Source organism: Aotus nancymaae, unplaced genomic scaffold, assembly GCF_030222135.1.
Source record: "Aotus nancymaae isolate 86718 unplaced genomic scaffold, 86718_ANA_hifiasm-v0.15.2.pri h1tg000019l, whole genome shotgun sequence".
In the NCBI taxonomy this organism is placed as follows: domain Eukaryota; kingdom Metazoa; phylum Chordata; class Mammalia; order Primates; family Aotidae; genus Aotus; species Aotus nancymaae.
Genome location: NW_026988431.1, coordinates 13,852,533 through 13,877,068, shown reverse-complemented (window position 1 = coordinate 13,877,068; position 24,536 = coordinate 13,852,533). Strand labels below are relative to the sequence as shown.

The window sequence follows — 24,536 nt, the reverse complement described above, 5'->3', positions numbered from 1 at the left end:
GGTGTTGTTATTTTAATATTTGATGTGTTGGTATTATTATTGTTAATGGAAAAATCAACCTCTGTAAAATATTTTAGAGAGGTTAATTCTAAGCCGGTATGAGAGACCATGGCCTCTTGAAACCCAGTTTCAAGAGGTCTTGAGAAAATGTACCTTATGTGGTTGGGTTACAGTTTGGTTTTATACATTTCAGGGAAACAGGAATTGCAGACAAAGACATAAATCAATACATGGAAGGTATACATTGTTTGGTCCAAAAAAGTAAATGTGTTGAAACAGGGGCTTATAGGTTATAGATAGATTCAGAAATTCTTCAATTTGCAATTGAGTAAAGAAGTAAAGCTTTGTCTAAAAATTTGGAGTTAGCAAAAAGGAATTTTTATGATAAGAAAGTGTGTTAACCAATAGACTGGGTAAGAGAGACCTGTAAGGCATGGCCTCGGGTTCTGTTTACAATTGGGTATCTTTCGATTGTCACAAAAAGTCGATTTTGTTAGTCTTATGATCTCTGTTTTAACATTAACAATGGTTGGTGGTTATGCCTAAATTCCAAAAGGGAAGGGGTATAATTATAAATGTTTTGACCTCCTTTCCTGTCTTAGCCAGGAATTCAGTTTTTAAGGTTTTTCTGGGGTCCCCTTGGCCAAAAAGGGATCCATTTAGTTGGTGATGGCTTAGGATTTTTAGTTTACATTATTTTGAAACTTTCGTGTACATTATTACCTTATATACACACATACTTATCATAGAACAAAGCAAATGAATAATATATTTGTGTCATTAGAAAATAAAGATTTTCAAAGAAACAGAAAAGAGATACAAATGTGAAATCAAATAAATTATTAAATAAACCAAAACTTAAGATTTTTAATGTATTTATTTCTAAAAAAAATTTATTTCCTAGCATCATTTGCCACACATGGAACAAATAGTTTAATAAAAAGATGACAACAATAGATCAAAAAATATATCTCCATATAGATATACAGATATAGATACATGTTAACATCATAATGATATTCATAAAGAAACTTCTTAACTTCATAACGATATTCAAAAGGAAATTCACACGTTAGTATGGATGACTACTAAGACAAGAACTCATTATTATGATAATAAAAGAAGAAAAGATAACATTTATTCTGCCTTTCCTGTTTAGACTATATTTCAGAATACCACAAAAAGGTATGGAATGTCCTCTTTAGAGAAGAATAACAACTAGCAAACTCAGGAGTAATATTAGAATTCAAATATCACCACTTTGCAATCCTTAATTAAATAACAAATGCTAAAACTATTAGATGGAAGATTGATGGAAATTTTAATGTATAGATGACAACAGTTGAACCATCTTAACCTAAATAAAAATAAGATAATTTTTTTTTTTTTTTTTTTTTTTTTTGAGACGGAGTTTCGCTCGTTACCCGTGCTGGAGTGCAATGGCGCTATCTCGGCTCACCGCAACCTCCGCCTCCTGGGTTCAGGCAATTCTCCTGCCTCAGCCTCCTGAGTAGCTGGGACTACAGGCACGCACCACCATGCCCAGCTAGTTTTTTGTATTAGTAGAGACGGTGTTTCACCATGTTGACCAGGATGGTCTCGATCTCTTGACCTCATGATCCACCCGCCTCGGCCTCCCAAAGTGCTGGGTATATTATATTCTTCCTGGTGAGATGCAATAGGAAGTTCAGATTATATCACCTTCTTATGGTATGTTACTGCCAAAAAAAATTTAAAAGCTGAATCTAATCAAGTCTGGATCTACTGCCAGATTATTGTAATAACATGGGTGTGGAAAAACACGTTAATACCACTTTTATATTATCAGTCTAGTGAAAAATGTAAGAGATTTTGCAGTACAGATGATTTGGTAGCTGTAATGAGAAATGGCATAAAAGGGGGCTGGGAAAGTTAGCATGCAGTACAAAAATGCTCACACCATGTGCCTGCTCCCATAAGTCTAAATACATGCTTCTTTCCCAGTCCTACTTGATCCCCGTCTTCCAATCCTACTCCTTCCGGACTTCTCACCAGAGAGCTAAACCATTATTGCCTAAGAGTTCATCTACAGCCTTACTTTGGACTACTTTTTTTACTATACAAATAAATGACCAGATGAACTAATAGATGCTCTGCCTAAGGGATTTCCCTCACAACTGTCTGTCAGGGACATTCCCAAGTAAGGGGTCTAGTAAAATAGCACTTCATTTTCCACCTGTAACCACGTATCACGACAATCTATCCATGGATCAAACTCAAATTTCTTTCTCTGTCAGTTGGTAATGGACAACTCCTCCCATGAGGCTGAGGGAGCATTGTTAATGCAACATTTTTAGGTGACATGGAGGTCTAAGCCATCTTTACTGCAGCTTACTTAAGCTCTATGGACTTAGTTGAGCCCAAAACTTAACATTACACTTCAATTTTACAACAGATTCCTGATAAGATTGCCTAATGTTACGACTTGCTGTATTGCCCAGGCTGGTCTTCACCTCCTGGCCCCAGGTAATCCTGCTGCCTCAGCCTTCCAAGTTGCCAGGATTACAGGATTGAGCCACGGCACCTTGCAAAAAAGCTGTTTTTCAAATGGTGTGCAGTTCTCTCATGCAAATGGTTTATCAGTCTGAGTCCTATCAAAAGAGAAACAGTAGAGTAATTTGAACACGAAAAGTTTAATATAAAAAATTGGCAACAATAGGGGATTAGAATATAAAGAGATTAGACAGTAAGAAGAAAATTTAACAGAATATAGGATGAGCAAATATAAGAAACATTCATTACTCCTAGGGCTGAGATTAAACACCCAGAAGAGTCTCACCCTCCACCCAGAGATTTCATAATACCACAAAGAGGTATGCAACGTCTTCTTTAGAGAAGAGTAACAACTAGCAAACTCAGTAGTAATATTAGAATTGAAACATCACCACACTGCAACCCTTAATTAAATAATAATTGCTAAAACTATTCCTAGATCTTATGTCAGGAACTGAGAAGGGTCTGATATCTGTCCTCCTTGACAACTAACCAAGTTAGTCTGTAACAGATTCGTAGATGCTGGCAGAGAACATTAGATGCTAGAGTCAAAGACAAATAACTTTATTACTCAAGGCACAGAATAGAAAGGTGTCTTCATGAAGGCAATTCACCACAAACTCCCCCATGAGAGGTTCTGCAGGGAGCTGCTGACCACTGGGTGATGATGGCCAATGTTCATTGAAGGAGCCCAGCACTGGAGAAATTACAAGTGTTGCAAGAGCTTGGTGCTAGAGAAGCCTCATATGCTGCGGTAGTACAGGGGAAGTTATGTGCGCTGCAGAACCGCTTGGAAACCAACCATGCACTTGGAAATAGGAAGCAAAACCATTTTGTCCTTGCAATGTCTCTCAATGCCCTCAGCTAAGAAATCAGTGCCAACTTCCAAAAGGAAAATATATGTATGTATGTATGTATATATATAAGTATACACACACACACACACACACACACACGTATTTTTTTGGTGGAGATGGCAGAGTTTTGCTCTGTCACCCAGGCTGAAGTTCAGTGGCACCATCTCAGCTCACTGCAACCTCCACTGCCTGGGTACAAGTGATTCTCCCACTTCAGCCTTCCAAGTAGCTGAGATTACAGGCACGCACTGCCATGCCTAGCTAAGTTTTTGTATTTTTAGTAGAGACAGGATTTTGCCACGCTGGCCACCTCCCAAAGTGCTGGGATTACAGATGTGAGCCACCATGTCCATCCCCCAAAGGAACATATTTAAATATTTAAAGGACTTAGCTCCATTACTACAGAGCAGGCAAATACATAAATTTGGAGCTAAAAAATAAATAAACTGGTAACCAGTACAAATAACATGCCCTTGCTCTGGAATGTTAAGAGTGTAGACTTTGACTCTACTTTTCACTTTTGCTAGAGGTTTGAGAGAGCACCTTTCTTTAGTATCTTTGTATATGCTGGGTTATATGGTTCAAGCAGATCTACCAACACCACAGTCAGAATATGTCAGAGCCCGCAGTCAGAGCCTTTACTTGCTCTGAGTTTGCACTCAAAACTAATAGACTCCCAAACCATCCAACAGAAGCTATTGGGCAGCATTTCAGATACAAAATATGCTACTTCTAAAATCCAAATGAACTTACCAAGATGAGTACTTATTCCATATTGGTGGGTAGTGCAATAAATTGTTCTTCAGCTTGAAAGAGATGCCCTCGATGGCTAGATCACTAAAAACTTCAGCGAAGTATTTCCTTGAAACTTTATAAGGTTTATCTCCCATCTCTTGAAACATGTATCTTAGCAAGGCACCCAGAGTATTTTCAATTTCTCGCTCATCAGGTTCAATTAATAAGATGTCATAAATCTGGTGTACCGATACATTATTTTGTAATACGTCCACATGATCAAGGTTCTTTTAGACCACAATGACAATGAACAGGAGAATTAACATAGCACTGAGGAAAGACCAACAATATATACTGCTGTTTATTCAATGAATGCGTACTGCATTTGATCCCCCCACCTTCTTATGTAGACTAAATTGTACGTAGGGCCTCACCAAACTGCGTCTTTTTTTTTCTTATTTCATAATAATAATAATAATAAATTCTTTTTCTTTTTAAAGCCATTCCTTAGCTGCACAACTTTGGGCAAGTTAATTAACTTCTCTGTGGATCAGTTGCACCAACTGTAAAATGCAGATGACAATATAAATACCTCAGAAAGGTTATTTTTAGAAATAAGTGAGTTAACAGATGTAAGGTAGTTGGAATAGTTCCTGATGTGCAATAAGCATACAATTTTATTATTTCTGCTTTAAAAAAATCTGTCCCACACATACGTTTTTCCTATAAGTAGAGCTAGCTGTAGGCTAGTTTGGAGATCAGGAAGAAGTTCTCAGCCCACTGTCTGCATGTCCTAGATATGCTGTCCATCAAGTTCTGGAATTCATAACTGTCTGCCTCTTAACCTAGAGAGAAGATGCCTTTGGCACCTGGTGATGATGTACCATCTTTTGAACTTGAGTCTATTGAGTACTCGAGGATGATATGAGGAGGTGGAAACAGGCACTATGTTATTTCACTCAAACTTTCCTTTTCGTTATATTTGTATATATATAAGGTTTATAACAATTCTAAGGGGAGGAAAAAGACTAGTTTAAGAGTTTTTCTTGCCTTCCCTAACCCAAAAACTTTATAGAAAGTTTTGCCTTGTGAGTGTAATGTAATTCTCCTCAGTGCATTTTTTACCAATGCTTTGGCACCTAAATTTGCGGGGGTTTTGGCTTAGCAAGACTGCGCTGCAGCTGTCGTCAGTGCATATGCAGGGCAAAATTGACATATAGGCCCAGTTATAGTTAAGTGTTTACATAAACTTCTGGATACAAATTGCCATGTTACTACAAGAAAAATAGATGATTTATATTCTCAACAACGATGTGTAAGATTCTATTTTAAAATACCTTCACCATCACTGAGAACTATTGATTTTTATTTTTGTTCATTTGATAAGCAGATAACTCTGCCCTCATTTTTATGAGAAAAAGAGACATCATTTATGCATAAATTCCTTACATTCTATTTCCTTTTCATAGCTGCAATGATCTCTACAATTATGCCCATCTTCATCTCTTTTCCTTAATTAAGCCTTAGAGGATGTTGGCATCCCTCCTCTTACAGGGTAGCCTACTATTTGTAATCTGATTTTTATTCACATGCATTTTCTTCTGGAACTTGCCACATTAATTTTATTCTTGTTGATACCTTCAGCCCTTCTTTCTCTATTTATACTACTTCCTTTCTATCTGAAACATAGTGAGTCTCTATCACTTTAAAATTATTTTTTCTTGATCCTGCATCATATATTTTCTATATTTTGCCACCCCCTTTTTTCCTCTCCTTATCCTTATTTCTATCTTGAAAGAGTGGTCTATGTTTTTTCATTTCTCATATCCATCTTAAGTCATTCAAATAAGACTTTCATATATAACTTTCCAAAATATTGAATCCCCCTAGTTCGTAATTCTAATGGCTATCTTCCAGTTTATATAGTGTTAACCTCTCTAAGTCACTTGCCATCATTGGCACTTTTCTTCTTTTTTTGAAATCCTTTCCTCCATTGGCTTTTGTACTAGATAGTGTTTTGTTTTGTTAGTTTTATTCTTTGTTTTTGTCCGTAAATATCTCCACTCCTTTCTATTCTCTTCTGACTATTGCTGGAGCTAGAAACACCAGGATTTAAAATTTTCAAACTCCTTTCCCACCAGAATTTTGCAGTAATTTACATTCTAACAATGACAACTTGCTCAAGATTTGAAAGACAGAAAGGAAGCAAAAATCAGTTATTTTTCTGGAATCAATGGGCACCAGCAAAGGCTTCTGCAAACATGCAGTCAACTGTGATTATTATTTTTTTTCAGCTGTGATTAATAGCAATTGTCTAAATTTCTAAGTTATAATCAATCTTTTTCTGATTGAAATAATTCGAAGTGTTTATGTTTTTCTGATGAAAGCCTTATTAGTCAGCTTCTATGAAAAACACTCTGGTTTTTATTTGATCCTTCTCCTACATCTCAGTCCACTCTTTCTCAGTGTCCTTTGCAGCATCTATTTCCTCTCTGCATTCCTTAAATGTTGGTGATGGTTGATGCTCTTTTTTCCTCATTCCACTACATCCCCTCCCTAGTCAATCTCACTCATTCCCATACATTATTCTTAAATTCCAGATTCATATACAATAAGAATCATCATATTAGTTGAACTGCATTTGAGGTAAAGGATAATTCCACAATTAGCTTAAGAAAAACGAAGGTTTATGAGTTACTTGCATTTCATGTCAACTGAGGATCACTGTGAGTAGTATGTTGGGGTGAGCCCCTATTTGGGGCATGATGTTATTGCATGGTTCCCAAAACTCCTGCTTGGTTGTGGCATATATTGCATGCATGCCACATGATTGAATATAGCATGAATGGTACAGGTATGTATACTGTTCACTTGGGGAGGCACTGTAACTCACCAGCCATTGAATGGATGTATATTCCTTCTTCGGAGAGGAGGAAATGGATATCTGTGGATGACAATTTAATCTACCACAATATTGATACTACTAATATCAATAATTTAAAATAGTTACGATATAGAGTATTCTTACTCCTAAAAATCTTTAGGATACTTTTTGTTTATTTCATAAAATACCTACAGTAGAGATAAACAGAAAATGTAAGAAACATAATGACTTAGCTGCCATTTTCTCTCCCTCCACTTCTTACACTTCAAGTCTGAAGCAACTGATACTAACAGGCAAGTGAGTGCTGATAAAACCTCTGACTCTGTGGAGATTTGTAGCTAATTGGTAGTTGTCTGTTACTATCTATTCTCTTCTTTCCATATAATAGAGTAGAAAGGAATCACATATCTTCCCAGCTAAAGTTTATAACGTCCAGATATCTTATATCTTAACAGTTTAGGGTAAACACATCACAAAGTTTTGCTTAGAGGGATGTAAAAAGACAAAAAGTACTGTGTACCACTCTGAGACTTGAGCAACTAAAAATGATTGGGAATAGGCCTTTCTTTCCACTGGTGGGTAGATGGCAATAATTGGAGCATCTTTCCAGAACTGCACAGGAACATCACAGTTATAAGCTGAGTATGGCAAAGATGACTACAAGGCCAAGTTGGCCTACTTATCTCTCAACTATGACATGGACAAGGATAAAGTTCTTCTTGTTGAAGTTTCTTGGTCCCTCTATTATAGTAGCCTACCTTGCAGCCTAAATAATACAGGACCCTGGTGGAGAAACACCACTCTGATGCATTTCTTTTCTGCTTTTCCCATTCCTTTTCACCTTGTTAGTAGACATTTCTGGAACAGAGCCTAGGAGTGAGGACCAGAAATCTCTTGATCCTGTTAAGAAACTGGCATTCAGACACTAGTGGACCCATGAGGGAAAGGTTGACATTGGCCACACAAGAGTATGTCAGGTCTCTAAATTAGTTCTCAAGAAGACTCTCATTCCCCTTTATCAGGCTTTATTTTATTGTATAACTTTTAACTACTCGGATACTTTTATAATTGGCTAAATTAAAATATTTGAACTTTTTTGTCCAAGATAAAACCAGAAAACAGGCTCTCTGAATGGGAGGTTTGCTGGGAAATGGCACCCAGTTACAATATTGGGTCCTAAGAGAGATCATACAACAGCTTGAGGTAATTCTAGATTTCCACAACGGACACACAGATGTTTGGGGCTAAAGAGGGAGAAAAGACACTGCTGACCAGGAATGACTTAAACTAAAGACTTCCATTTCCAGACTGAAGTTATCCTTATTAAGGAAATTATCTTGGGTAGTGATGCTCTCTGTCCACACACTTGATAATAATTTTGCCTCTAAGAAAGAGCAATCCACGCATAGAGCTGGCTAGCCATCAGCCCTTCCAGTGAAGGCACCTATAAGCAAAGAAAACGTAGCCAAATGGAAATTTTAAAAAGCACCTTTTGGTAGATAAGCTAGGCTCAAGAATCTCCCATTCGGAGCCTTCTAGTAAAACTTGGGCTGGAAAACAACATCTTGGGTATAGCAGGTGCTCTCTGTGCCTCAATCACATCCCCTCTGCAAGTACTTACCTTTTGGTTTCATTTTGATACCTTTTTACTGCAAGTTCTTGCAACTTAGCCTTTCTCTGATCATAAGAGTGTTCTCAACCTATTCACAGGGTAGGTTAGCAAGACCAGGGAGTAACCCCCCTATAGTCTCAGTGGAACTAAGCACCAGTTGCCCAATGAAGCAACCTTCATATCAACACACTTGTTTTGGCATTCTATACTTTATTCTCTTATTTCTCCATTCCCTTCTTGGTGCTTCCTGTGATTACTTAATTCTAGGAACATCAAATCTGAAACTCTAGGACTTGAGGTCTTCTTAACTACTTACAATTTTTAAACTTTTGCATGAATTGCTCAAAGTAAGTGGATTAGTCCATTTTCACACTGCTATAAAAATACTACCTCAGACTGGGTAATTTATAAAGGAAAGAAGTTTAATTGACTCATAGTACTGCATGGCTGGAGAGGCCTCAGGAAACTTCAAATTATGGTGGAAGGCAAATGAGAAGCATGGACCTTCTTCATAAGGCAGCAGGAAAGAGAGAAAGCCCAGGGAAAACTTCCATTTATAAAACCATCAGATCTTGTGAGAACTCTTTCGCTATCATAAGAACAGCATGGGAGGAATCATAGCCCTTTTCCATGATTCAATCCCCTCCTACCACGTCACTCCCTCCACACATGGGGATTATGAGGATTACAATTCAAGATGAACTTTGAATGAGGACTCGGCCAAACCATATCAGTAAGAGAAGCTTGTATTAATGTTGGCTTGGCTTTAAATTTTCAAAAGTCTTTAGAAATGTTAATAAATAAAAACAGGAGTAAACTTTGTTAAAAAAAAAAGCATCTGACTATAAATGTGACCCATTTAATCTTAGAAGAACAATTGATAACAGAGCTATTCTTTTTATTTAGTTGCTGGGAATTCCAATGTTCACATTATCAGGAAGTCCAAGATCTCCTTCTGAAGGCTCATTTCTTTATGCACTGTACAAAACCTTACACAGAGAAAGACATGGAAACTCTGACCAGTCCCCTATGAGGGCTTACATTAGGCTTGCCATTGTTCCCACTGCTGCCACTTAAACTTGCTATGTAAACTTTGTCTTGCCTAGACCGAAGCACCCCTGCCCTCTCTCATTGCCCTCAGTTAGCCAGGTTCCAGCACAGGTTTCAGAAGGGCCCCATACTCAAGATTCCAGGATGATACTCCCAGGCTCAGCCATTGTAACCAATGTGCACAACCAAATGGGTCTGTGCAGGAATAAACTCATCTGCTCTAAGGAGATTTTTCTACATTTGCATCGGCCAATGGAAAATTAGAAGCATCTCTTAATGATACACAAGTGAATTAATGCTTTCCATATTTTTGAAAACCTCAGGGAAGGATAGATGTCAAAATATATGTCATCATATCTACTTGTTGAAATTATGGTTGATTTTTAGTTTTCTTTTGGTTTCTGTATACTCTATCTTTAATGCAAATGAATTACTTTTGTAATTATATTTTTAATGCTACAATTTTTTTAAAATAAGAATAAAAAATGTGTCTTATGGAGTTAGATCCATCAGAGAATGAAGGAGGGCACAGGGCAAACCACTACCTTGTAAACTTTAGAGTCAGGTACATCCAGAGAGATAAAGCAACCAAGATCTGTTTCTCTGAAGCAGAAACCACTGGACTCCAAAGCAGGAGCAAAAATATTTAGATAACATTTTTAATGAATTGCTGGAGGCTTAGTGCATGCTGGCATAACAGTGAAGGGCTTTCCAGAGTCAGAGTCATAAGAGAATTTTCCTCAGGAAAACCACCAGATATTTACAGGGTGCCTTTGAGAAAGACCTTTCATGGAATTGCCAGGGATAAAGAAAGAGTATTCATTGTGAAGTCCTCCCAGAATTTTCACCATGACAAAGGGCAATTCTTACCCAATCTAGCCCTATCTATCCTGCCTGTTTTACCTGGAGGGCAAGGGTTGGGGGGAATCCATAGTCAATAAAGGAAGGAGGCTTACAGAAAATAGTCTGGAATGCTGTACCCAGAGCAGATTGGAGTGTTGGAGTGGGAGGTGACAGAGGACAGGCATGGGAGGAAGGCTAGAAGAAATCATGTGGTACTGGATTAGAAATCAATGCTCCGTACACTGCAGGGGCCTGAAAGCTATGATACCCAGTATGGGTGAGCACAGCCAACATTGCTTTGTAATACCGATCAATAACTTGGCCTCACCTTTTCTTATTTTGGGATTAATGAAAATACTTTTTATCTTAGACTTTTATAAAAACACTGTGCATGTTTTCTTTTTGTTTGTTTTGCTAATTGCTACATTTATTTTTGTGATTCCTTTATCATAATTTTTAATATTATAAAATTAATTTAAAAGACATCTCATCAAGATTAACAGTGAAAGGTGGTACATGAGGGCTTTAATTTCAGAACTTTCGGTTGCAAAAGATGGAAATCTACTTAGGAAAAATAGGATGTATATGATTCACTTACCTGAGAGATCTAAGGGAGTAGACACAAGTGGTGGCTAATACCGTGTCATCAGAACATTTTTTGTCTCGACTCTGCTTTCCTCAAGAGACTCTACACGAAGTAAGGAAGCGGTCAACAGCTCTAGGCCTAGAGCCTTTACAGCATTAAAAATAATCGCAACTGTCTTTCCCCTAAATATAGTATTGGGGCTGGGTGCAGTGGTTCATGTCTGTAATCCCAGCACTTTGGGAGGCCAAGGTGGATGGATCATTTGAGGTCAGGAGTTCAAGATCAGCCTGATCAACATGCTGAAACCCCGTCTCTACTAAAAATACAAAAATTAGCTGGGCGTGGTGGCAGGAGCCTATAATCCCAGCCACTTGGGAGGCTGAGGCAGGAGAATGGCTTGATCCTGGGAGGCGGAGGTTGCAGTGAGATGATATTGCGCCACTGCACTCTAGCCTGGGTGACAGAGTGAGACCGTCTCAATGACAACAACAACTACACACACACACACACACACACACACACACACAGTATTGGGGCTTTGAGATCACGAATTTGCCTCTGTGGTGATGGAGAGTAGAGCCCTTTTCTAGATAGTCTCATCACATTCATATGGGGTAGAGAAAACCATTTCCCCAAATTCGAGGACATATTGCAAAGGAAAATAAATGTAACAGATATACATTGCACAGACTGGAATGTCAGGATGGAAGAGATGAAAGTTATATGAATAGATACAACTTTATACTTAATATAGAAAATCATGAAAGTGGTGAACTGAAGAAACCTCCAACATACACACTATATGAAGAAAGTTGAAAAAAATTATGTAATGTTTGGGATGGATTATTTGTCTTTGTTTATTCATGGCTTAATAAGTCATTTCTATCGTTTGAATGTTTGTCCCCTCTGAAACTCATGCTGAAACTTAATCCCCAATGTTAAAGTATTAAGAGGTAATGCCTTTAAGAAAAGATTGGGTCATGAGGACTTGGGTCCCATGAGTGGATTAATGGTTTACCAGATTTAATGTGTTATTAAAAAAGTGTGTCTGTATAAAACCCAGTGTGGCTCTCTCTCACGTGCCCCTCCTGCTCTGTGATGCCTCTCATCATGGTATCATACAGCATAAGGCCTCACCAGAAGCTGACCACATGTGGCCCCTCAATTGTGGACTTCTCCGATTCCCAAATTGTAAGAAATAAATTTATATTCTTTATGAATTACCTAATATCCATACAAAGCGAGTAAGACAGTCATTAAAACCATTCTGTATTCTAGTAGTCATGTTTCTTTTTAATCATTAGGCAATCATTGTATTTCTATATCAAAGTGGATTCTAAATCATATTTAGGAATGCTTTGCTATAGTTATTTAAGATACCCTTTAGTATGAAAAATTCTCACAAATATTCATGCTAAGCCATCCATTTGATAAACAGAGCTTGGGCTGCACATACCATTTAATATTTTTTCCCGGTTCATTTGGTATATTGACACAGCAGGGAGAGAGAAATTCTCAAGTCTCTTTTCCACCTTATAGTCTGGCCTTGTATCAGTAATTTCTGTAAAAAATAGATTTTCAAGATGTGATCATATTTTAAAAGCTTTGTAACATGATGAAAAAGAAAACTGGCAATCACACAAGTTCATCCTTTTAGTAAATAAACCATTTAGGAATATCAGAAACATAATGGAGAAAGAAGAAAATTATATTCCACATAAGAAAAAATGAGGAATGGAGGCAAAAAACACTTCACTTTTAATTTTTTGAGTAATTAACATTTTGATTTCATGAATAGTTCTCTAATTTTTAAAATACAAAACATGTCTTTTAGACAGAGAGGGAGATATTCTTTGAGTTCCTTGAAATTAAAAAATATATCTATCAATCAATCATACCAACAGCAATTTTAGTAATAAAAATTTAAAATTATCCTCATTATTTCAGACATGGAAGTTAATTTCTGAATGAACATACAAAATTTGCTCAGACAAGATGGTAGCTGTTGCCTGTAATCCCAGCACTTTGGGAGGCTAAGGTGGGAGGATTGCTTGAGCCCAAGATCAAGACTGGCCTGGGCAACACACTGAGACCTTATCTCTATTTTAAAAAGTAAATTAATTAATGAAAAACAGGACATTCAATGCATAGATCTAACATGAAGATATGTGTATTTTAAATATTACATGTTAAATAAATGAAGATTTTATATGTAAAACTGTTAAGTCTTTAATTCTTTCATAGATCTTTAGAATTCTTTAATTTTGTATTGAAGGGAAATTTCAAATTTCCTGCTTGAAATAGTCAGACTAGGCTAAAAGTTGTTATAAACAACACCAAAATCTCAGTGGCTTAATGTAATAAACATCTATTTCTCAAACACAAAGTCCAAAACAGATGTTCTGGGATGTTCTGGGCTCAGTGGCTCTCCTAGTGTCTCACCTCTATAGGAAGAACTCAAGGACCCAGGCTCTTCTCATCTAGTTTCTTCTCCACAGAGAGGTCAGAGATTTGAACTCACAAAAATGCACATTTGTTCTGGATATGAATTTGCTTTACTTGTCAGCAATGCTTTGGCCAGAACAACCATTCATGGATTTACAACACATCAAAATTTATTACCTTGAAGTCTCACTCAACACTGATGACAAAAAAAGTACGACAGAATGGCATTCACAGGTCTTTCCCTCTATGTCACTGAGTTAGATTCTCTGCTGTAGCATACACTATATGTTTGGGACACATAGGGTGCTATTTCTTCCAAAGTCAGAACTCATGGCTCTGTGAGTCAAGAGGCAGAAATAAAAGAGGCTTCTCTTACTATTAAATCTAATTATCCATTTACAAAAGTTTGGTTCCCATCCCTGAGATTTTGGACTCTGCTGATTTAGGAACCTCAATTCCCCCAAAAAACTAAGACATGATTCTGCCAGGAGACACAACCCCTGTTACATTAGATTAGATGTTGAGACAACCATGTATCTATGTTGGGTTTTTCATAAATTTTTAATGAATTAACTGTCAAAGAAGGGGATACTTTATTGGCTGAAGTGATTGACTCTGATTTTCAGGGAAAAATTAGGTTCCTGCTACATAATGGGCACTGAGAGGATAATAAGTGGATTTTCTGAGTTACCTTTTAGCATGTATGTAGTAAACAGTAAAAATTAAGGAAAAATAGCAGACGTCCAGTCAAGACAAAATCACTGAGTCATTAGATCTTCAGAAATAAATATCTGATGTTATTCTACCAGGTTAATAACTATGATAAGAGACACTGGCTGAGGTAAAAGGAACATGCCATGGATAATTGGAGAAGTTATAATTATCACATTTCTTGGCCAGGCGCAGTGGCTCATGCCTTGTAATCCTAGCACTTTGGGAGGCTGAGGCGGCGGATCACCTGAGGTCAGCAGTTTGAGACCAGCCTGGCCAACATGGTAAAACCCTGTCTCTACTAAATTACAAAATTTAGCTGGGCTTGGTAGCATGTGCCTGTAATCCCAGCTACCCAGGAGGCTGAGACAGGAAAATAGCTGGAACCTGGGAGGTGGAGGCTGCAGTGAGCCAAGAGGGCACCACTGCACTCCAGCCTGGGAAACAGTAAGACTCCGCCTAAACAAAAAAAAAAAAAGAAAGAAAGAAAGAAAGAAAGAAAAATTTATTCTGACTAGTTACAGAAACAAGGACTAGCAACTTTGCACGTAGTATTTTTCCCTCTTTCTTCTTCATATTACTAATTTAGATAAGGATTAGTGCTAATGACTAGTGTTTTTACTTTGTTGCTAAGTCGTAGAGTAGTACCAGTAGAGGGACTAAGCTAACAGATAGATCAAAAAGGTGATGTTAACATTCTTATCTGTATTTCCCCTTTCTGGGGAGAGAGTGAACGTATTTTGTTTGAATAAATGCAGAAGCATGAGATTGTTGCTATAGAAGTAAAAAAAATATTAAAGGAGATGTGCACAGATGCTGAGATAACAGAGGTAAGGAGTGTATCATATCAGTTATTTCCCCATTGACTTTGCTCCAAATCCATACTTCCATAGTGTTTTCTGTAGTGCGAGTTGTATACCTGGAGCACAGGTGTACATTTCTGAGACGCCCATTAATTTCTGCTAATAGGTGTTTGTCACTAAAAAGATTTTGGAAAGCAGAAAAGAAAAGAGGGACTTCCTTTTTTCCTGTTAGCATGGTTTGAGCAAAAGCAGTTAGAGTCCATCTTTATGTCTTTTACCATTCTGAGAACTGGTCATGCATTCTCTTAGAGGGATCAGCTGCAGCCAACTGTGTTCTGTGTTAAGAGGTCATAGCACCGTCTCCTGAGGTCTCTCCTCTGTGCTCCTAAAGTACAGAAAGTAGTTAGGAGAAACCCTGTAATAGAGTCTGACTTCATTTTTTTATGTTTGACTTTTAATTTATTTTAATCTCACCTCCCCTGTCCCATTTGGCCCCACATCTGAACATGCTGATAAGAAAGCCTGTGTGTGCCTCCTCCTTTGGCCTGGGTGGAAAATTCAAAGCTTGCAAATTGCCAGCCCATGGATAGGAACTTTTCCCCCAGTCCCACTCCCTAGTCATCATTATAATTTAACCCACTCCTTCTGCCTCACTTAAATTGGCATGAACCTGCTTGTGCCTGTGTAAGGATCATGGCTGTGCTTTGGACAAAAGTAGACCAAGGTAAACATCCAGATTGACTCAGTGAGTTTAAAATGCAGGGGTATAACCCCACTTATTATCACAGCCATGAAGTCATAACATGGGAAGACCATCACTTGGCTCTAAGCCACTATTGTCTGTAAAAGGTATAATTGCCCTGCTGACACTGTACAGGCATGCTTGTACCCAGAAAAACAGAGAGCCAGAGCTGTCCGTCTTAGAGACAGACAAGGGGGAGCCAGGACACAGCTCAGCTCACCCATGCCGAGAGAGAAAAAGAGTTAAGCTGCTGACCCTGAAGGCAAGGGAAAGCCAGACATGCAGTTATGTGTGGGAGCAGCCAGCTCAAGCAGAGTCCAGATAGAGCAGACAGTGTAAGAGAGCTGCTGATGAGAGAGCTGCTGAATCAAGCCATATCTCTTTTACCTGCTGTCTCTTGAGTGTTTTTCTACCTCCAGAACTCAATCACATGACTAATGTAACTGCAAAGGTGGCTGAGAAATATATGGAATATACAGATATTACTGAAAACAATAGTTTCTGCATGCCGATTAATTTTCAAGAAGTCATACACACACTGTCAATACTTCTGAATACTACTTTCTTAGCTAAATAAGTTTCTTTACAAAAATAATTTTTTTCAAAAAACTCAAAATATTCTATAAGCATGGTGATTCCATTGATTTTTTTCCCCATTGGATTCTTCATAATGAGGAAATTAATTTCCCAAAAAATGTGCTGAAAGTAGTGGAAGCTTCATGTAGTCAATAATTTTAAGTCTGTAATTCAAAGGTAATTTAATATAAGAATTTTTTTCAGTTATAGAATTAAAATATTAACACTCGTTATACAGCAAAATAGTAAATTTTATAAACTCTGTACAATATATTAGCATAAAATACACTATAATTTATGCATAAATTTCTCTTTTTCTGAACTTTAAAATCATTAGAGAGAAATGAAAATGAATCTTATCTGTGTGTGAGGGCTTATCTGCTATTTTCAAATACTATGTGTCTTTATAGTCAAAATAGATCCAGATAGACTCCATGGTTTAATTATCAAGCAGGAATTCTTAATAGTAAATTTCAGTACTTTCAGATTTATGACAGGGAGATTGCTTAACTTCAAAATAACTTTTCCAATTTTATCTGTTTATATGTTATGACTACTTAGGATACACCATGAATAAAGATGTAATTTTGTAACATCAACAACCAAAAACAGAATAGACCCAGCTCTAAAGTAGCTCTAAAAGACCATAACTTCAATATGTTATTGAAGTTAAGCTGGTGTAAATTCAAATAAAATTATCATAACTTTAGAATGTTAACTGTACTCCCCAATGTAACCACAAAGAAAGTAGATGTAGAATATACACATAAAAATATGAGAAAGGAATATAAATGTTTCACTAGAAACAATCAACTAAACAAAATGAAGACAGTATTGTAGGAAATGAAAGGCAACAATCTATGAAGTATACAGAAAACAAACAGCAAAATGACAGAGGCAAGTTCCTCCTTATCAGTAATTACTTAACATAAATGAATTAAACTCTCCAATCAAAAGATGAAGATTAGCAGAATGCATAAAAAACATGACCTGACTACAGTCATGTACTGCTTAACAACCAGGATATGTCCTGAGAAATGTATCATTAGGCAATTTTATCATTGTGAGCATCACAGAGTGTACTTACACAGACCTAGATGGCACAGTATACTACACACCTAGGCTATAAGGTATAGCCTATCACTCCTAGGCTACAAACCTGTACAGCATATTGCTGTACTGAATACCGTAGGTAATTTTATCACAATGACAGGCATTTTTTAATCTAAACACAATGATAGGTATTTTTTAATCTAAACATATGTTTGAATAGTATTGTAATTTTATAAGACCACCATCATATCTTTAGTCCGGTGTTGACTAAAACATTGTTATATGTCATATGACTATACATCAGTCTACAAAAGAGTCATTTTAGATCCAAAGACACAAATAGATTAAAAGTGAAAAGATGAAAAAATATATTCCCTGGAAATATTAATAGTAACCAAAAGAGAGCAAGGGTGGTTATACTAATATCAGAAAATAATAGACTTTATATCAAAAGGTTTACAAGATAAAAGATAGTATGTATTGATCAAAAGTTTAATACAGCAAGATATAACAATGATAAATATTTACACACCTGTATAAGACAATCAAATATTGGAAGTAAAACCAGACAGAATTGAAAGGAGAAGTAGACAATTCCACAATAGCTGGAGACTTCAATAATGAACAGTACAACTAGATGGAATAGGGCAATAGAAGACTTAACAGAATACACCAACTCGATCCACTAGACATATACATTACAGTCTACCCAATAACAGAATATACATTCTTCCCTAGTGTGCATGGGACATTTTCATAGACCATATGCTAGATCACAAATTAGGTCTTAATAGACTAAAAAGACAAACAGCATGCAAAGTATATTCTCGAACCCCAATGAGTTATAGTTAGAAAACAAAAACAGCAGGAGAAATTCACAAATTTGAGGAAATTAAACAGTCTTATACAACCACTGGATCAAAGAAGAAATCACAGGAAAATTAGGTAAACTTAACGATAAGTGAAAATGAAAACACAGCACCAAAACTCATGGCACATAGTGAAAGCAGTGCTAAGGGAGAAATTCACAATCATAAATGTTTACATCAAGAGCCAAGAAAGGTCTCAAATCAACAACTTAATAGCTTAAGAAACTTGAAGAGTCTCTCTTCCTGCCGCCCAAGATGCCGAAAGGAAAGAAGGCCAAAGGGAAGAAGGTGGCTCCGGCCCCTGCTGTCATGAAAAAGCAGGAGGCCAAGAAAGTGGTGAATCCACTATTTGAGAAGAGGCCTAAAAATTTTGGCATTGGACAGGACATCCAGCCCAAAAGAGACCTCACCCACTTTGTGAAATGGCCCCGCTATATCAGGTTGCAGCGGCAGAGAGCCATCCTCAATAAGCGGCTGAAAGTGCCCCCTGCAATTAACCAGTTCACCCAGGTCCTGGACCGCCAAACAGCTACTCAGCTGCTTAAGCTGGCCCACAAGTATAGACCAGAGACAAAACAAGAGAAGAAACAGAGATTGTTGGCCCGGGCCGAGAAGAAAGCAGCTGGCAAAGGGGGCGTCCCCACTAAGAGACCACCTGTCCTTCGAGCAGAAGTTAACACTGTCACCACCTTGGTGGAAAACAAGAAAGCTCAGCTGGTGGTGATTGCACACGAGGTGGATCCCATTGAGCTGGTTGTCTTCCTGCCTGCCCTGTGTCGTAAAATGGGGGTCCCTTACTGCATTATCAAGGGGAAGGCAAGACTCGGACGTCTAGTCCACAGGAAGACCTGCACCACTGTCGCCTTCACACACGTTAATTTGGAAGACAAAGGTGCTTTGGCTAAGCTGGTGGAAGCTATCCGCACCAATTACAATGACAGATATGATGAGATTTGCCGTCACTGGGGAGGCAATGTCCTGGGTCCCAAGTCTGTGGCTCGCATCACCAAGCTCGAAAAGGCAAAGGCTAAAGAACTTCCCACAAAATTGAGTTAAATGTACACTGCTGAGTTTTCTGTAAATAAAAATAATTAAAACAATGCAAATTTTCCTTCAAAAAAAAAAAAAAGAAACTTGAAGAATAAACTAAATGCAAAACTACTAGAAGAAAGGAAATAATAAAGATTAGAGAACAGATCAACAAAATAGAAATAAAAAATAGAGAAAATCAATGGAACCAAAAGTTGGTTTTTTGAATAGTACAACAAAATTGACAAACTTTAGAAAGATGAATAAAGAAGAAAAAGAAGATTCAAATTACTGAAATGAAAAATGAAAGTGGGGACATTATTATTGATTCTACAGAAATAAAAAAAAAAGATTACAAGAGTACTATAAACAATTGTATGCCAACAAATTGGATAACCTAAATTATACAAAGTCCTAGAAACTCAAAACCTATGGATACTAAATCACAAAGAAATAGAAAAATCTGAATAGACCTATAAATACTAAGAAAATTGGATTAGTATAAAATATATAGTAAAAAAGGATATTTTGTCTTTTCTTATACATTCAATACAACAGAGAATACTTCACCTCTAGTAACTAAGATGTGTGGGAATTTCTCTCTACGCATGAAGCAAACAATCAATTCAGCAACTGACACCAGCTGGCTGTCCTATAATTCAACTCAATTTGCAACTATCTAACTGGTAATAGTGTCAGATCCCACAGGCTGAGGGCTCAGTTCCACATGGGTGCTCCCCACTTCAGATGCCAGTCAGTTGCAACCACAAGTTATGATCTGTGCTTCTGATCAACCAGCTATTAATCAGGGTTCCCACAACTCCCAGGTTTGAGTAATTTGCTAGAATGGCTTGCAGAACTCAGAGAAACACTTATTTATGTGTACCCATTTATTATTTTAAAATATTACAAAGGATACAGATGGATGGCCAGATGGAAAATGTACAGAGGGCAAGGTGTATAGGAAAAGGCACAGAACTTCCATACCCTCCTCAGGTGCACCATCCTCAGGACCCTCTATGTGTTCAGCTATCCAGAAGCTCTCCAAACCCTGTCCTTTGGGGTTTTTGCAGAGGCTTTATTATGTAGACATGGTTGATTACATCAATGGCCATTGGTGATCAAATTAATCTTCATCCCCTCCCCTCTCCCAAGATGGGGTGTGTGTGACAGAGAGTCCCAATCCTCTACCTTTTTGGTCCAATCACATTTCTACATGTCTGTAGATCACAGATCAAATCTTTTTTGCCTAATCACAATTCTATATGGCTGCCCATTCTTCATCAAACTTAAGCCTAAAATTAGTTTTCCCTAGGTAAGACTCCCGTATCATGTAAAACTTAGATTAAACAAATTTGGCTTTTGTCTAGTTACCTTTCTTTTGTTAAAGGAGTCTTAGCCATAACCTTTATGATGAATGAGGAAAGGTATCACATCTGTCCATCCCTACACACCCATTAGGGTGGCTACAATTAGAAAAACAGAAAATAAAAAGTGTTGGTGAGGATGTATAGTTGAAACTCTACATCACCCACTAGCATTGTTGGTGGGAATGTAAAATGGTGCAGCCACTGTGAAAAACACTGTGGTACTTCCACAAAAATAAAAATAGAACTGCCATATGATCTAGCAATTCCAATTTTTGGTTATGCATCCAAAATAAGTGAAAATAGAGTCTCAAAAAGATATTTGTAGACTCATAGCCACATTATTTATAATAGCTAAAACATAGAAGCAATCTAAGTGCCCATCAAAGTGTTAAAGTATGCTGTTGGATGACAGATAAAATGAATTACCTGCAGCTGAAGAACTCTATGTTAAAATAGAGCAAGGTGACCACAGCTGGGTAAAGGAATAGCCATGTACTGTGTATTCTCAGAAAGAGGCTGTAAAGGTTTCACAAGATCTTCCTTTTTGCAATCAAGCCAAACTAGTTCCTGTTATTGGAACTGAGATAGACTGCAGCTGGAAATTTTCAAACTGACCACAAACAGATCACCTGAGGCCAGCCAATAAAGAGATACTTGTGATGTCTTGCTTAAAGTTTATCCAGTCTGACCGCGGTACCTGGTTTGGACTCCTACCCTTGTCCTGTGGTTTTTGCCTTTATAATCTGAGACTCTCTGACCCCTCCTTGAGGCACACTTTCATTCTGCACTAAAGACTACATCTTCCCAATCTCCAGATTGCTTTTAGAAAATAAAGTTCTCCTTTTGTTTCCACAGATCTCATTGGTCTTTTGTTAACAGAAGGATAAATGGATAGTCAAGATGTGGCATATGGGGAGTTGTTTAATGGGTACAGAGTTTCAGTTTTATAAGATGAAAACAGTTCTAAAGATAGATGCTGGTAATGTATGCACAATAATTATGAATATTTAATATCACTGAACTATATACTTAAAAATTGATGATAAATTTTATGTTGTATTTTCCCACAATAAAAAAAGGAAAAAAGGACTTGCAAAAATAATTTTTAATTACTTAAAACTGTCTAGTTGTTTCCAAAAATTAAAAACATAGAGTGACCACTCGTAAAACCTCAAATATCTAAAAAGGTTAGAGTGCTATGGATTTGAATAGTTTCAAGTAAACCTCTTCTAAAATATGTACGATAGTTTCCATAAACACATGTACATGGTTGACAGGAAAAAACAAGATCTGCATCTTTTGGTAGTTTTTTGTTTTTGGTAAGTTCTATCTTCCCTATTGCTATTTTTTAGTTTTTTAATTTAAAATTTAAAAAACATTTCAATCGTTTTAGGTATACAAGTGGTTTTTGATTACATGGATGAATTGTATAGTGCTGAAGTTTGGGATTTTAGTGCACCTGTCACCCAAGGAGTGTACATTGTACCCAATAAATAACTTTTTATCGCTTACCCCCCTTCTTCTCTCCACTCTCTGAGTTTCCAATATCCATTACATCACTCTGTATGCCTTTGCTTACCCGTAGCTTAGGTCCAACTTATAAGTAAGAACATACGATATCTGGTTTTCAATTCCTGAGTTACTTCACTTAGAATAATGGCCTCCAGTTTCATTCAAGTTGCTGCAAAAGACAATGTTTCATTTTTTTTTAAAGCTGAGTAGTAACCCATGGAGTGTGTTTGTCTGTGTGTATACATACACACATATATACACATTATATATTATATATATATATACACATATGTATATATCTGTGTATATGTGTGTGTGTGTGTGTATGTAGTATATCACATTTCTCTATCTATTCATTGTTTGGCATGTAAGTTGAAGAAAATGCATCTTTTAAGACTGTCCTCTCTTACTGAGCTGGACCATTAAGCAATCTTGCAACACACTGTCGTCAGCTAAAGCTCAGATTTGTGTTGGCAACCACATTTCAGCATCGATACAGTCTTTAGAGGAATTCCTGAAATTAGTTTCCAAAACTATAAATTTATAGGCTATTTGGCTGTTTACTGCTTCTTTTTATCCAGTGATTTAGCAACAGGTATTGTAACAACATGGCAGGAAATCCTCACTACTATTCTGAAATTTTATACTAGAGAAAAAAATATGATCTTTTGAAATCGAAACAATCTTTTCCAACTTAATCATGTTAAATGAAAATCAAATTAGCACACTAAGGTTAAATTCAATTGTATATGAAGCACCTGTAATATTGAGGGACTGTGTAAAGGAAAAAACTTCTGTTCTTGGGTCCACGAGAGGCGTGGTTTCAAAGGCAGGAGTTTCCCAGCGCCCGGCCTCCATCTACACCCCTATCTGGGAACTAGAGTTCTTTGTCTGGCCTTCCCCCTCAGGGGCTAGGTAAAGGAATCCAGGTGGGCTTCTTTTTTTTTTTTTTTTTTTTTTTGAGATGGAATCTCGCTCTGTTGCCCAGGCTGGAGTGCAGTGGTGTGAGCTCAGCTCACTGCAGCCTCCACCTCCCAGGTTCAAGTGATTCTCCTACCTCAGCCTCCTGAGTAGCTGGGATTACAGGCGCATACCAACGCACCCAGCTAATTTTTGTATTTTTAGTAGAGACGGGGTTTCACCATGTTGGTCAGGCTGATCTCGAACTCCTGACCTCATGATTCGCCCAGGTGGGCTTCTTTGTCCAAAAATGCCGGGAAAGCTTTGGGAGGAGGGGGCTCTGTTGTGGACCAAGCAGCCACTCCGGTCGGTATCAGAGTCAAAGATCAATCACTCCAGAAAAGTTTGAAATAACTCCTCTCATTGGACAAGAACATAAATGAGGAGAGAATAACTCCAGGGTTAAAACTCAGCTGCTCCTATATGGATATCCCCTCCGAATTCCCCTCCCACAATGACGTGGGAGCTCTTTCTCTCGCTCTCTCTTTCTCTCTCTCTCTGCCTAATAAATCGCTTTTCTGCAAAACTCTTTGGGCCCACGATATTTATTCAAATGGTAAGCTCACTGCGCCTCTGTGGCCTCTTTCACCATTCTTCAGGTGAGAGAAGCCAAGGACCTTGGAACTGGGAGCCTCTTCGGGATGCCCCACTCCCTCCCCTGTTACAGTGTCATCAAATTCATATAATTTAATTAAAACATATTCTATAAAACACCCGGAAAGGCCAATTACTATTTAAATATTAAATTAAATTATTTAAATTATTAACATGAATTAATGGTGGATTTAAGTGATTTAAAAGAAAACAGGGATTACAACTCACCTTTGGATAAATTCATATGATCAAAACCCGAGTCCAGGTTCAGTTTACAGAATGCCGAGTCCAACGAAAAATTGCACCCAAGGGGATTCAGGTGATTGAGATGTTTTATGAGCACACACAAAGCAAGTGATACACGTTTTTGTCTCCACTTAAGATGAATGGAATTTTCTTCTTTGACCACAGTGTTTCACACAAGGTAAGCTTTTTATCTGATCTGACCAGATCTTTTTAGTTCCCAGTTTTAGTTTGTATTGCCTATTTGTTTAAGGTAAGTCACAGACATTCATTTTACAGCCAACAGTTCAAAGGTTCCCCTTAGAAAAGCTTCCTAATCTCTTTCTCTATTTTCTGGGCCTTGGTTTGTTTTCTTGCTCCTTTTAGGTAAGGGCTTCCCAGCATTTAAGATTTTATCTTTTTTGGGTTTCACATTAATAAAGGTTTAATGATAATCTGTTTGCCCCAGCCTGAAGGCTTAGCAAAATTGAAACAAAGGGAAAGGGATTTTTATCTTACTTAATGGTTTTTGCTCCAGCAAAAATTATCCC

The 24,536-nt window shown here is 37.4% G+C and overlaps 1 protein-coding gene and 1 long non-coding RNA gene across 3 annotated transcripts; one reads left to right on the top strand and one right to left on the bottom strand.

The window, feature by feature from the left end:
• Positions 1-1,550: 1,550 nt before the first annotated feature.
• On the bottom strand, positions 1,551-24,190 carry LOC105727058 (uncharacterized). Of its 2 annotated transcripts, none has more exons than XR_002479257.2 (5): positions 23,992-24,190; positions 22,277-22,378; positions 15,337-15,443; positions 12,556-12,660; positions 1,551-2,630 (listed from the first exon to the last, which is right to left on the bottom strand). It is a non-coding gene; the product is annotated as an uncharacterized LOC105727058 (long non-coding RNA). The 2 variants fall into 2 exon arrangements; XR_001109693.2 differs by lacking the exon at positions 1,551-2,630 and adding an exon at positions 10,362-11,201.
• LOC105727055 (large ribosomal subunit protein eL8-like) lies at positions 18,554-19,354 on the top strand. The gene has a single exon (XM_064378919.1). The coding sequence runs from the start codon at positions 18,554-18,556 to the stop codon at positions 19,352-19,354; it is 801 nt and encodes a 266-aa protein (XP_064234989.1).
• Positions 24,191-24,536: the final 346 nt, after the last annotated feature.